This window comes from Amblyraja radiata, chromosome 1 (assembly GCF_010909765.2).
Source record: "Amblyraja radiata isolate CabotCenter1 chromosome 1, sAmbRad1.1.pri, whole genome shotgun sequence".
Classification (NCBI taxonomy): domain Eukaryota; kingdom Metazoa; phylum Chordata; class Chondrichthyes; order Rajiformes; family Rajidae; genus Amblyraja; species Amblyraja radiata.
In genome coordinates, this window is record NC_045956.1 from 113729383 (window position 1) to 113744332 (window position 14950).

Genomic DNA, 14950 nt, shown 5'->3' on the forward strand with positions numbered 1-14950 from the left:
ACGTCATACTTCTACCCATCTCTACCACATCCTTTGATGGTTCATTCCATGTACGCATCACCCTCTGTGTGAAAATTTTGCCCCGAGGTTTTAGGTTTAGGCTTATTACTGTCACGTATACTGAGATACAGTGAAAAGCTTTGTTTTGTATGGATCAGATCAGATACAACAGGTAGAGCAAAGGGGAAGATACAGAGTGCAGAATATAGTACTCAGCATTGTAGCTCGTCAGTTCCATAGATAATGTCCAATGTCCTCAATGAGGTAAGAGATGAATTGGACAATACCCTTGCTTATGGAAGTTCCACACAGAAGCCTGATAACAGAGGGGAAGAAGCTGTTCTTGAATCTGGTGGCACATGCTTTCAAGATTCTGCATCTTCCACCAAGGCATGCTGGATCTCCTGGTTGCAAACCACTCCCCTTCCCATTCCAATACTGACCTGTGCTGGGCCTCTTCCCTTGCCAGAGTGAGGTCGCACACGAACTGGAGGAACAGCATCTCATATTCTGCTTGGGTAGCTTACAACCTGACCGTATGAATATTGAATTCTCCAACTTAAACTGTACAAAACACCCCGCTCCCGTTTCTTCCCTATAACCCCGCCCCCCAAATCATTTTCTTCACCCCTCCCCTTGCTGACCTTGCATCTATTTTCTCTCCTCCCCCTCCGTCTACATTCCAAAACAATTCTCACCTTATCAATCCTCCTGCTTCACAATTTGCAACTCTCTAATCCTTTTGTCTCAAACTATGTGTATTTTCATCTCTGGTCATTGTCCAACAATCTGCCTATCAAACCCGTCACCTCACCTGTGTTTGACCATGGCCTGCTATGCTTTGTCCTCTCCCTCCACTCTTCTATTTTTTTAATCTGTCTGAAGAAGGATCCTGCCCTGAAACATCAGAGAAATATAGAAATTAAGTGCAGGAAATAGTTCTTACCTTCCCGGAGAGGTGATCAAATTTCGGATCACATTCTCCGGGCTCTGCGGCCTACCATCGATGGAGTTGGAGGCCTCCTCGGACTGTCGTGAGCCCCAAGGCGGGGTGCGGAATTAACATCGGATGGAGTTCGAACTATGACCGGCTATGCAGTCAATAGACAATAGGTGTAGGAGTAGGCCATTTGGCCCTTCGAGCCAGCACCACCATTCAATGTGATCATGGCTGATCATCCCCAGTCAGTACCCCGTTCCTACATTCTCCCCATATCCCCTGACACCGCTATTTTTAAGAGTCCTATCTAGCTCTCTCTTGAAAGCATCCAGAGAACCTGCCTCCACCGCCCTCTGAGGCAGAGAATTCCACAGACTCACCACTCTCTGTGAGAAAACGTGTTTCCTCGTCTCCGTTCTAAATGGCTTACTCCTTATTCTTAAACTATGGCCCCTGGTTCTGGACTCTCCCAACATCGGGAACATGTTTCCTGCCTCTAGTGTGTCCAAGCCCATAACAATCGTATATGTTTCAATGATTGCTGGAAATGTATTGGTGAAAATGTGTCAGCCTCGATAACAATCAGCACGGGAGCACCTCAAGCCTGCGTGCTGAGCCCCCTGCAGTACTCACTCTATACTCATGACTGTACTCACTCTGTACTCATGAGGAAACACTTTTTCTCACCGAGAGTGGTGAGTCTGTGGAATTCTCTGCCTGAGAGGGCGGTGGAGGCAGGTTCTCTGGATGTTTTCAAGAGAGAGCTAGATAGGGCTCTTAAAAATAGCGGTGTCAGGGGATATGGGGAGAACGTAGGAACGGAGTACTGACTGGGGATGATCAGCCATGATCACATTGAATGGTGGTGCTGGCTCGAATGGCCAAATGGCCTACTCCTGCACCTATTGTCTATTGTCTATTGACTGCGTAGCTGGTCATAGTTCGAACTCCATCATCAAGTTCGCTGATGACACCACTGTTGTGGGACGTATCACTGATGAAGATGAGTCAGTGTATAGAAGTGAGATCGACCGGGTGACCAAACGGTGCCAGCACAATAACCTGGCTTTCAACACCAGCGAAACCAAGGAACTGATTGTGGACTTTGGAAGGTGTCGTATGGGGACCCATAGTCCCCTTTATATCAACGGGTTGATGGTGGAGAGGGTCAAGAGCTTCAAATTCATGGCCGTGCATATTTCTGAAGATCTCTCCTGGTCTGAGAACACGGATACAATTACAAAGAAAGCACATCAGCGCCTCTACTTACTGAGAAGATTACAGAGAGTCGGTATGTCAAGGAGGACTCTCTCGAACTACATCGTGGCTTGGATCGGCAACTTGAGCGTCCAGGAGCGTAAAAGACTGCAAAAAGTTGTAAACACTGCCCAGTCCATCATCGGCTCCGACCTCCCCACCATCGAGGAGATCTATCGCAGCCATTGCCCCAAAAAGGCTGCCATCATCAAAGACCCATACCATCCTGGCCACTCACTCATCTCCCCGCTGCCTTCAGGTAGTAGGTACAGGAGCCTGAAATCTGCAACATCCAGGTTCAGGAATAGCTACTTCCCCACAGCCATCAGGCTATTAAACTCAACTCAAACAAAACTCTGATCGTTAATAGCCTATTGCACCTTATCTGTTATTTATGTGTGTGTATATATATTCATTGGTATATGGTCTCACCTTTTTAGTTATCTTCTATTGCTCTTTAAAAGATTCAAGAGAGTTTATTGTCATGTGTCCCAGATAGGACAATGAAATTCTTGCTTTGCTTCAACACAACAGAACACAGTAGGCATAAATAAATGCAGAACAGAACAGATCTGAATGGTGTCAAATTGGGAAAAGGGGAAGTACAATGAGATCTGGGTGTCCTTGTTCATCAGTCACTGAAAGTAAGCATTCAAGTACAGAAGGCAGTGAAGAAATCCAATGGCATTTTGCCCTTCATAACAAGAGGAGTTGAGTATAGGATCAAAGAGGTCCTTCTGCAGTTGTACAGGGCCCTGGTGAGACCACACGTGGAGTATTGTGTGCAGTTTGGTCTCCAAATTTGAGAAAGGACATTCTTGCTATTGAGGGAGTGCAGCGTAGGTTCACAAGGTTAATTCCCGGCATGGAGGGACTGTCATATCTTGATAGAATGGAGCAGCTGGGCTTGTATACTCTGGAATTTAAAAGGATGAGAGGAGATCTCTTTATAAGATTATTCATGGATTGGACACACTAGAGGCAGGAAACATGTTCCCAATGTTGAGGGAGTTCAGAACCAGAGGCCACAGTTTAAGAACAAGGGCTATGCCATTTAGAATGGAGATGAGGAAAAACTTTTTCACCCAGAGAGTTGTGAATCTGTGGAATTCTCTGCCTCAGAAGGCAGTGGAGGCCAATTATCTGGACACTTTCAAGAGAGAGTTAGATAGGGCTCTTAAAGGTAGCGGAGTCAAGGGATATGGGGAGACAGCAGGAATAGGATGATCAGCCATGATCACAGTGAATGGCGGTGCTGGCTCGAAAGGCTGAATGGCCTAATCTTGCACCTGTAGTCTATTGTCTATTTTGTGTCTTTATCTCATACACCGATACACTGATCGATGAAGCCAAACTTGCCCAACGGCTTCTTCAACATCCTGCCAACATGTGACTGTACTCCTCGGTCGCTCTGTCCTGCAAATCTTACGGTATATTTAAGTCTTAGATTCCATAGTAAATGCTACAATTACTGGCACAAGAAGTAATGTTGCCTCAGTAAACTAATCGAACAGCAACTAAGTTGCACTTGAATACGTTCATCTGAAATTGAGCTAACTTTTGTTCATTCTAATCTGTCATTTTCCTACAGTAATCTGCCTGGTGGGATTAGGCTTGGTGGTTTTTTTCTTCAGTTTGCTGCTGTCAATATTCCGGTCCAAGTATCATGGGTATCCTTACAGGTAGGTTCATTCTACTGACTCTGAAACATAATTTGGCTGCAGTTAATGATGAGCTAGCATGAAACATACTACTCATACTTGTTAAAGAAGCTGTCATTCCCTTTCATCTCAATTATCTGAAAATAGATTTGAAATTTGAAATGTTGTAAACAATTCTTATTTTTGGTGATAGTAAGCAATTACTTTTGCAGTCAAGAAACTAATTATTGGAAAGCATTGTCAAACATTTTCTCTCTGATGTTTGGATATAAATGATTGGGCGGGGGGAGGGGGCAGGATATTTGAAAGCAAGTTAGGGACAGTGGTACAAATGAAATTGTGCAATTTTCTATTCATCTAAGTTAATGAATAGTAAGTAAACGATAATCTATTATACGGGATTAATTTTTGCTGTTGTCCCTAAATGGAATAATATAGGTTGCTCCCTAACCGATATTTGTTTCCATGGAAACCAGAATCAGGCACTGTGTAAAGCAGGGTTCTGATCCATTATTACTTGCTTTCCATCCCGCAGTATAAATGAAATATCATGTTTATGTCTGCAACTTCCCCTTCCTGATTTTCCAGTGTAAAAACCCAAGTTGTCCACTTAATTTATACAGAACATTTAACTGAATATGATGTGTTTCTTTTTTATCATCTTTAATGCATTTTGCGATAAGGGTTTATCAGCTGGTTTTTGAAGCAAGCATTTTTTTGCATATACGTATCTTTCTGCTTGTGTGGCTTGTTCACTTAATATGGACATCTGAACAAAACTCAGGTGCAACCTCATCCATTGGAGAACTGGCACCTGTGCTATCTCTTCCACTTGCACAGACTGCAGGGTACTTGCTTCTGCTCATCATATGCAGATACTGTCACCAAGCTAACTTTGAAATTGTGTGCATTGCAATAGATTAATCTGTTTCTGCAAGCATTAAATCACAGTAATTGTGAGTCGTCTTCTTCTTGAATGAAAAGAGTCCTTGGCTATATGAAAGAAGAAAGGTGCAAGTTGTGCTTGTGAGTTGTGGTAAATAGAGGGAAGAAATTAAATAGGCATGGCCGCTCTCTGCAGTGTGTAAATCATAAAAGATTGTGAAATGTGAGGAGATGGATTAATAATGAGGATACCATGGTCCACCATTATGCTACCCAGATGCCATCACAGAATCATCATTGTTCTCCCTAACGGGGAGTTCTGTTTCCTCCATGGGGTATGTAAGCCACCTGCACCTGCCCCTCTTTGTTGTGAAGCAGAGAACCACTTGTACTTGTCCAGGCACAGGTCATGCAGGCAAACACCTTGCAACCTACAGGAGGGAGAGGAGCCTGTCTGCCTTGGTAGGTGCAGACCAAGCACACTCTTCAATTGCACAAAACATCAGCATTCTTATATACATTTGGAGGTAAAGAGCACAACACCTTCACCCAGCCCAGACTTTCAATCATTGGCATTGGCCCAATGAAGAGCAGATGAGTGCATGATCCATTCCTTCAGATATAACTCATCCTGTAAGATCACCTCTGGTGAAGACCCACTTTTGCACATGATCTTATGACCATGCCTCATTACATGGCTCTATCAGGATTCAATGGATTCACCAGTCAGAGGATGGTGAATCTGTGGAATTCTTTGCCACAGAACGCTGTGGCGGCTGTCAATGGATTTTGTTAAGGCAGAGATAGATTCTTGATTAGTACGAGTGTCAGGGATTATGGGGAAAAGGCAGAGAATGGGTTTAGGAGGGAGAGCTAGATTAGCCATGATTGAATGGCAGAGTAGACTTGATGGGCCGAATCTCCTAATCCTGCTCCTATCACATGACTTATGATACTGAAGCATCCTTATAGAACACGCTTGCACTATCTATGGAACCGCCCATTTATCTCTTTGTACGTTCGTGTACAGAACTATGCAATGCCTTATTCCCTATTGCTTTGTGCAAATGGAGGGCTCTCGTTTCATTTTATGTATGCACCTTGTTAAGATCCCTCAATTTTATCACCACCATCTTCTCAAATACCACTAGGGACTGGTGATGAATGTTTGCCTTGTTTGCAATATCCACACTTTAAAAAAAATCGGAAACATGGCCCAGGTCACAATGAAATTGGAGCCCATGCCACCCCCAGCTGCTGCAGCCACAATTAATTCCTTCACCCCACCCCTTTTATGAAGTACAGGCTGCCTTTAAATAGTATAGTTTATCTTTAATTAGTTTTACCATTCAGGAAACTGAGCCTCCTGTTGAGACATTAGCCAAAGAATAAAGAGTTTTATACTAGCTGCAAGCTCGCATTGTACAAATGAACTGGCAGCCCAAAGTTAATGTGGTGCTATGTCAAGAGGAAAGAGCCATGGTTCCTGTTTCTATTTTCGGGGCTATCCACTTTAGCCTCTGCAGTGTGCAGGACATAGAATAAATCCTGCACTCTACAAGTATCATAATGACGTGAGATAAAGATAAGGCATCTATATGCTTTATAGCATGATTGTGCCTCACACTGCTTGCTGCCCTCTCCTGTGAGCAGGTGCTGTGCTCGAAGCAGCGACTCTACCTTGTATCCATCCAAATACGTACAAATAAGTCAAATTGGTGAAAAATAGCCAGATTCTTTGGCAATAACGCCAGATATATATGCAGCTTCTTACTTTTATATTATGTTGTTTGTGAAAAACATGTGGGGCATGCAAAAGGCAAATTTTCAGTGCTGTGAGAGCTAGCAAGACCTACCAAATAATTTGCATGAGTAACACAGCTACAAACAGCTGCTAACTAGGCATTCGCCGGCTGTATGTCAAAGCAAGTGCTTATTTAAATAGAAGCATTTCGAAATGGCAATGAACAATAACACCATGGGTTGCTTCTCCATTGCATTCGTTTAATTTAATGATATTAATCATATGTTACAATATTCATAACTCAAAGAATGCTATTTACATTGCAGATTTAAAACCTTGAATTTGTGTCGATTTCCTTCCAACAATTTGTTCTGCACACCAACAGCTTAAATGTACTGGACATTATTAAGATATAAACTGGTATTATTCCACAGACACTAACTGCAAACAGTTGTTTAAATGAAATAAAGAAGAATCAAGAGAAGGAAAGGAGACTTCTTTATGTTTCAATCACCTTTTTACACAGCTGCACATTAACAGGCCTACATTTACAAGAACAGGGATTTATATTTTGTTAAAAACAGCATGCATTTTCAATTCTTTAGAATACATTTTTATCTCTGATAGACCATGAAATGCACTGATTTATCACTGAGATGTTATTTGATGCCCTTTTTTGGAGAGGCAAAAGGCTAGGCATAGTCTCCTATAATGTAACTTGCACATTAAAATCGTTTCAGTGAAAATAATGTGAACCATGATGAAGATTTAGCTCCTCGCCCCTACTTGAAGGCCCTATAAAGATGAAACACTAAAATCATACCATAGATGGAATTTGTCAGACCAATTTTAGGAGCCCCCATCTCCCCTTGACAATTTTGAGATGGGATTTTCTTTTTTGGAGAGCTGGTTAGGGCAATATCTTGTTGTGGATGTTGGTGGGATGGAAAGAATGAACCAGCATGACGTCTACATGAGCCATAGAGAAGTAAGAATGCGTCTGAAATATTTCAAAGATGGAAAGGAATTTAATTGGGGAATGGTCGAGGCGTGGGAATGAGTGCCAGTTTAAGCACCAAAGCAAGGGAAGAAAAACACCACCGTGAACTGCACGTGATGATAATTGCCTTTGTGAAGGAGGAGCAGAGAGAAAAAGTAAAGGGAGCCAGTATGGGGACCATACTCTAACATCCAGATGAATCATTTTTTAAAGCAAATTATCAATCAGATTAGGCAAGAGAACATTGTGTCTTTCACAGCATCATAATTCTACGTCTAAAGTGATACCTTCAATGTTTGCTCAACCTTGTCAAGTAAAAGAGCAATGTGCACACAATAAACTCCTAAAGATGAGCGAGATAAAGACTGGGTAATTGATAATCTTATTTTAGTGATGCCAGCAAAGAAATAATGGCCAGCACAAAGAATTTGGCACACTTCACTTCATCATTAAAGTGGCATGCAATTGCTTATGCCATCTGCATGAGTCGGGCCAGTGGGACCTCAATTTAAAGTCTGAATTAAAGAGGAAACAGCAGGTAATGCAGTATTCCCTTAATAATGCACTAGAGTTCCAGCTTACGATTTTGGACTGAAGCCTCTGGGGAATATAATTATACTGTCTAAAATCCTATAATTTCTACCATTGCCTATTTAAGTAATGGATTCTTGAGTAAACTAGTAGCTTAAGATAATAAACACATAGGTCTTTTCACTTTCAGAGTACAGGTAGTTTTGCAATAACATGTGCTTCCATTACACTAACAGGTTATAATGAGATTGATGAATTAGGGAACACTGTTTTTATTACACGGGCTGAATTGTTTATAATATGACGACCACCAGGAACTTGAAAACCACTTAAAAGTTACTTTGAAAATTCACGTTGCAAAATGGCTATCTTTGGGAAATCACACAGTCCAAGGAAGATACAACTTGTTTTGACGTAACTGCCCTTAAGTAATCGGTCTCCTAAGAACCTAATCTGTCTGTTTCACCACGGATGGTGACGGAAATTGACAAGCAATTGCTTCCATAGGCACGTGCAATGACATTCTATTAAACAGCCTTTACTACTTTTAGCTTGCAGTAAAATAAATAAACTTATAGCTATTAAAAAGACCTTTGTTTTTGAAAACTCTGCAGGAAAAATAACTATTTTTACAAATGAGGTTCTCTCTGGCCAGAGAGATGCAGATTTGCATTAACAAGTTATTTTATCCTATTGACACAAATATTTTTATCACATGATTCTTCATAACGTGGGACATCTTAGGAATACAACTATTATGTTATATCAAAAAGCCTTGAGTAGGATTGACTTTGGAGTTTTTTTAAGCCATAGGGTAGATTTTAGATTAGAACATAGAAACATATAAAATAGATGCAAGAGTAGGCCATGGCAGATCATCGAAAATCAGTACACCGTTCCGGCTTTTTCCCATATTCCCTGATTCCCCTAGCTCTAAGAGCTAAATCTAACTCTTTTGAGACCACACCTGGAGTGTTGTGTGTAATTTTGGTCTCCTAATTTGAGGAAGGACATTCTTGCTATTGAGGGAGTGCAGCATAGGTTCGCCAGGTTAATTTTCAGGATGGCTAACTCTCTCTGGAAAACATCCGGTGAATTGGCCTCCACTGGCAGAGAATTCCACAGATTCACAACTCTCTGGGTGAAAACGTTTTCCTCACCTCAGTCCTAAATGGCCCACCCCTTGCGCTTAATCTGTGACCCCTGGTTCTGGACTCCCCCAACATCAGGAACATTTTTCCTGCATCTAGCCTGTCTACTCTCTTAAGAATTTTATATGTTTCTATGATATCCTCTCATCCTTCTAACTTCCAGTGAGTACAAGCCCAGTCGACCCATTCTTTTATCATATGTCAGTCCCGCCATCCTGAAAATTAACGTGGTGACCTACACTGCACTCCCTCAATAGCAAGAATGTCCTTCCTCAAATTAGAGACCAAAACTATACACAATACTCCAGGTGTGATCTCAAGAGAGAGTTAGATTTAGCTCTTAGGGCTAAGGGAATCAAGGAATATGGGGAAAAAGCCGGAACGGGGTTCTGATTTTGGATAATCAGCCATGCTCATATTGAATGGTGGTGCTGGCTCGAAGAACTGAATGGCCTACTCCTGCACCTATTTTCTATATTTCCATGTTTCACCAGGGCCCTGTACAACTGCAGTAGTACCTCCTTGCTCCTATACTCAATTCCTCTCTTTATAAAGATCGACATGCCATTTGCTTTCTTCACTGCCTGCTGTACCTTCTTACTTTCAGTGACTCCTCTTTTCCTAATCTGACACCATTCAGATAATAATCTGCCTTCTTGTTCTTGCCACTAAAGTGGATAACCTCACATTTATCCACATTATACTACATCTGCCATGTATCTTCCCACTCACCCAACCTATCCAAGTCACCCTGCAGCCTCATAGCATCCTCCTTGCAGTTCACACTGCCACCCATCTTTGTGTTATCCACAAACCTGGAGATGTTATATTTAATTCCCTCGTCTAAATCGTTAATATATATTATAAATTACTGGGTCCCAGCACTGAGCTTGCGGCACCCCACTAGTCACTGCCTGACATTCTGAAAAGGCGCCATTAATTCCTACTCTTTGATTCCTGTCTGCCAACCAGTTCTTTATCCATGTCAACACCCTATCCCCAATACCATGTGCTCTAATTTTGCGCACTAATCTATTGTGTGGGGCGTTTTCAAAGGCTTTTTGAAAATCCAGAAACACCCTGGCTCTCCCTTATCCATTCTACATGTTACATCCTCAAAATATTCCAGAAGATTAGTCAAGCACGATTTCCCCTTCATAAATCATGCTGACTTTGACCGATCCAGTTGCTGCTTTCCAAATGCACTATTACATCTTTAATAATTGACTCCAGCATCTTCACCACTACTGATGTAAGGCTAACTGGTCTATAATTCCCTGTTTTCTCTCTCCCTCCTTTCTTAAAAAGTGGCATTATATTAGCTACCCTCCAATCCACAGGAACTGATCCAGAGTCTATAGAACATTGAAAAATGATTACCAATGCATCCACAATTTCCAGGGCCACCTCCTTGAGAATGATTATTTGGATAGATTTTAGATTGATAATTTAATCTATTTAAAATTTTAAACACTCTCAGTGTTTATATTTTGTTGCTGAACAGATGGGCCAGGGTCCTTTAAAATATAAGAACTTTCTTCTTTTTCAGCTTTTTAATAAAGTAACAAATGGAGCCGCACAACAAAATCCCGGAGTGGACATGACAATAAATGCCATGTGAAAAGGAAGTATTTCGCAATTGGTTCTGCAAGCCAATCTTACAAAAAGAAATGTTAATCATTAATTCTTACACTTGTAATTGTGGAAACGTAAAAGTGCTGTTTAGAAGAAAATGGGTGTGCTTTTTTTCTGTCTTATGAAATTATTAGCTTAAATTACTGTCGAGGATTGTGTGTAAATTGATGAGAAATATAATAAAAGTGCAAGAATCTCCACATGACTTTTTGTCCAATTCCTCTGCACCATACAGTATCATAAAAACACTTAATAAAAAATGTTTAATGTTCTGGTCAGGATCCTAAAGAAATATGGGAAGAAACATGTTTCTCAAAATGAGCCTGGGGACAAAGGTTTGTGCTTGACACAGGAAATTGATTGAAACCAAAGCTTCATTCGCCCACTATATTCTAAAGTCTGTAAATAGCTCTCCCTCCATCCCCACTCCCAAATTTTCATCAATTCATTGGGGGCACGGTGGCGCAGCGGTAGAGTTGCAGCCTTAAGGGCCTGTCCCACAATGCGAGTTCACCCAAGAGCTCTCTCGAGTTTAAAAAAAATAAACCTTGTGGTAAGTACGTAGAATATACATAGCGGGTACGCCAGAGCTCGTAGATGTCTCTTAGCAGCTCGTAATGCTAACGCCGGTAGGGAAACGCGGAAACACGTGAAGTTTTTTCAACAGTTAAAAATTTCCAAGAGTAAAAAAATACTCGTGATGAGGTACCACGAGTTTGATTTTTTTAAAACTCTTGGATGAACTCACATCATGGGGCAGGCCCTTTACAGCGCCAGAGGCACTGGCTAAATCCCGAGTACGGGTGCTGGCTTTACGGAGTTTTTATGTTCTCCCCGTTACCACCTGGGTTTGTGATTTGTTTAGTTTCGCTTAGAGATACAGCACCGAAACAGGCCCTTCGGCCCACCGTGTCCATACCAACCAGCAATCCCCGCTAATTTACACTATCCTGCACAAACTACGGATAATTTACATTTATACCATGCCAATTAACCTACAAACCTGTACATCTTTGGAGTGTGGGAAGAAACGGAAGATCTCGCAGAAAATTCACGCAGGTCACGGAACGAATGTGCAAACTCCAAACACTTGTGAGCCGGTTTCCTTCCACACACCAAAGACGTACAGGTTTGCAGGCTCATTGGCATACGTAAAATTGTAAATTGTGGGGGATGGGAGGATGCTGGGTAGGGGGGGTGTGTGATAGAGGAGGGGTTGGGGAAGGAGGTGTGGGGGAGGGGGGGTGTGGGGGGAGGGCGGTGTGGGGGAGGGGGGTGTGCGAGAGGGGGGGTGGGGAGGGGGTATGGGGAGGGGTGTGTGTGGAGGAGGGGGGTGGGTGTGGGGGAGGGAGGTGTGTGTGGAAGAGGGGGGGTTGTGAGGGTAGGGGAGGGGGGTTGGGAGGAGGGTGTGTGGGCTCAGCGGCTCCAGCTCCGACCGCACTCACAGGCTGCAGGACCCGGCTCCGGACTAACTCACCGGCTCCAGAACCCGGCGCCTGTCGCACTCAGTGGCTCCCAGCCCCGGCTGCACTCATCGGCAGCCGGCTCATCGTGGTGATCGCTACCCCAGCCCACGATCACAGCAGACCTTGCCCGCACGCCGCTCCTTCAGCTTTATTCTCCCTGCCGGTGATTGACAGCGGGTGCCGGAAGGGGTGTCGCGATCCCGGCAAATAACAGACCAATAACCTTTTTAAATATTTCACCGATCTTAATAAAACTGGCTGCACTTGACCGCACGCCCCAAGATGGCGAAATACCGTAGCTCTATGAAGGATCGTTTTTGCGCAAATTTAAAAACAATGCAAACCGGAAGAGGACAAGATGAGAGTTTTAGTAATAGTATAGATATCATGCACTTATTTTAATTTTATGAAACAATTAAGATGGTACTGGGGTGCAGCTGGTAGAGTGCCACACAGCACCAGAGACTCAGTTTTGATCCTGATCTCGGGTGCTGTCAGCCTGGAGTTTGCACATTCTCCATGCGGGGTTCCTCTGGATGCTTTGGTTTCTTCTCACGTCCCAAAGATGAGCGTATTTGTAGGTTAATTGATCTCTAGTGTTAAAGGAATGGATGCAGTGGAATAACATAGTACTAGTGTGAACGGTGATCGATGGTCAGCAGGGCTCGCTGGGCTGAAGAGCCTGCCTCCATGCTGTATGTTTCAATCAATTGATTTTTGCTACATAACTTGATACATTTTTACAATTAAAAAAAAAACTTATCAAAGCTGTTTGTATCCTCACATACATTGTGGAATATATTTCTGTGCAGGTACTTATAGTAAATAACAGAACATCTAACAAAATATATCAGATGCTATCTATTGTATTCCAGAAATGTGGTTCTTTAAACAACAATGGAATTTCTATTCAATTGCACCTTACCAGCTCATTTTCCTCTGAAATTTCACAAGTGTTTGAAGCAAACAACTGAAGGTGGAGAGAGCCAGGACGAACAAGAGTTCTCAAGTGCATGAATGAGCTGATTATTAAAAAAAGTTTGGAAAAAATGTTGTGACTTTTGGAAAACATAAACAGAAATAACATAAAAAGGAGAGAAATCAAAGTGAAAAACTTGTGATCCCTTGATAAAGAACCATGCTACAATAGCAGGTATGTGAAGCTATGACTTATTTGACACTTTGTGTGTCCGGGAGAGCCGCAAGCGTGGCGGGAGTGTCCCGGGGTGTCAACCGCCGAACAACCGCCCCGGTAACCCCGACTTGCCCCACAGGTTTCCTAGGGGACTGCGGAGAAGCCAGGCGGCGAAGCCTGCCTGGGCCGAAGGAGCCTCAGTGGAGGTGACATGTTTTTATTTTTTTTTAAATTATAATACTTTTATTCAAAAATTAAAAATAAACATACATGGTATTAACACAATCAAAGACTGCCTATGTTGACAGTTTACAAACAAACAGTCATCAAATTAATATAACGCCGACTTTATCAACAAAACACTCAACCTCCCGCGGCGACCAGCGTTCAGGGAAGGCCTCCAAATTCCCCGTGGACACCGTGTGTTCTCTCTTCGGGGACACGCGGGCACGGACGTAGGCCCCGAAAAGGGGCAGGCAGTCAACCACGGTACGGCCGCTGCCTCGACCCGCGAATGGCCATCTTGGCCAGGCCCAGGAGCAGACGGACAGGGAGATCCCTCCCGACCTCCCTCCTCTGTACCGGTGTTAAACTAAGTTATTTTGTCTGTCCAATTCAAGAAAACTTGATTCAAACCATTGCTGCTAAAATCAATTCTTTATTCTGACAGCGCTGGATAATTCTTTAAACCTTCCAACACAGAGCTAGAAATTCTGGGGCAGGTCGAAAGAACTACTGCTTTGACACAAACGTAACACATTATATAGGTATTGAACAATTATGGTACAAAACGAGTGGCAAACTATTAACCAATCATTTTGGTTTATCATGCATTTAGCTTATTTGCATTAACCAATCAACCAAATCCTTTCCAGTGATTGACAACACATATAGTACATGATTTTTCCTTTTCTGGCCCCTTTACAACCCTTTTCCCCTCTGTGGTTTTCTTTAACCTCTTTGCTCAAAATCATTTTATTTCAATGAAGTAAAACCACAGAAATATTAAACTAATTCTCAGAGAACACCTCTCAGAATATAAAAAAACATCATACAGCAATCACACAATACATACACACAAAACATATATTTTCACTTTTGGAAAAGATGGTTATTTCTAGAAATTCAGACTTAAACAAAGTCTAATACTCACAATCCTAATTAAGCACAATACACTTCACAAATAATTTCCCTACTTCATAGTTAAAATACAGAGTGGTAAGAATTTAAGTTATTTCTATAATCCTCAACCACACAAAGGCCACTAATTGTCACACTTGATTGCTTCTTCCCAAGCTCGGGTCTAGTTTAATTACAACCTCCCCTTCTATCTCTGGACGAAAGGAATGTAAGGCCTCCTCACTAATAGCATTCCTCACAACAAATGGAAGATTATCAAAACAGAGTTACTTTCTCAGTTTTCTATAAACATAAGAAACCACCCTTATACAAAGGTCACACAACCATCACCTATGCTTTATCTCTTTTCTGAACATAAATACATTTAAACAGCACAAACAGATCACAGATTATTATCTGCCCTTC

General features: G+C 42.3%; 1 protein-coding gene across 1 annotated transcript in view; it reads left to right on the top strand.

Moving 5' to 3' along the window:
• Positions 1–11002, top strand: part of tusc3 (tumor suppressor candidate 3) — a 452158-nt gene extending 441156 nt beyond the window's left edge. Inside the window, exons 9-10 of the mRNA XM_033029228.1 lie at positions 3789–3879; positions 10719–11002. Of these exons, the coding sequence (XP_032885119.1) occupies positions 3789–3879; positions 10719–10734 (107 nt within the window). The 3' untranslated portion in view covers positions 10735–11002. The remainder of the gene's footprint in view (positions 1–3788; positions 3880–10718) is intronic.
• Positions 11003–14950: the final 3948 nt, after the last annotated feature.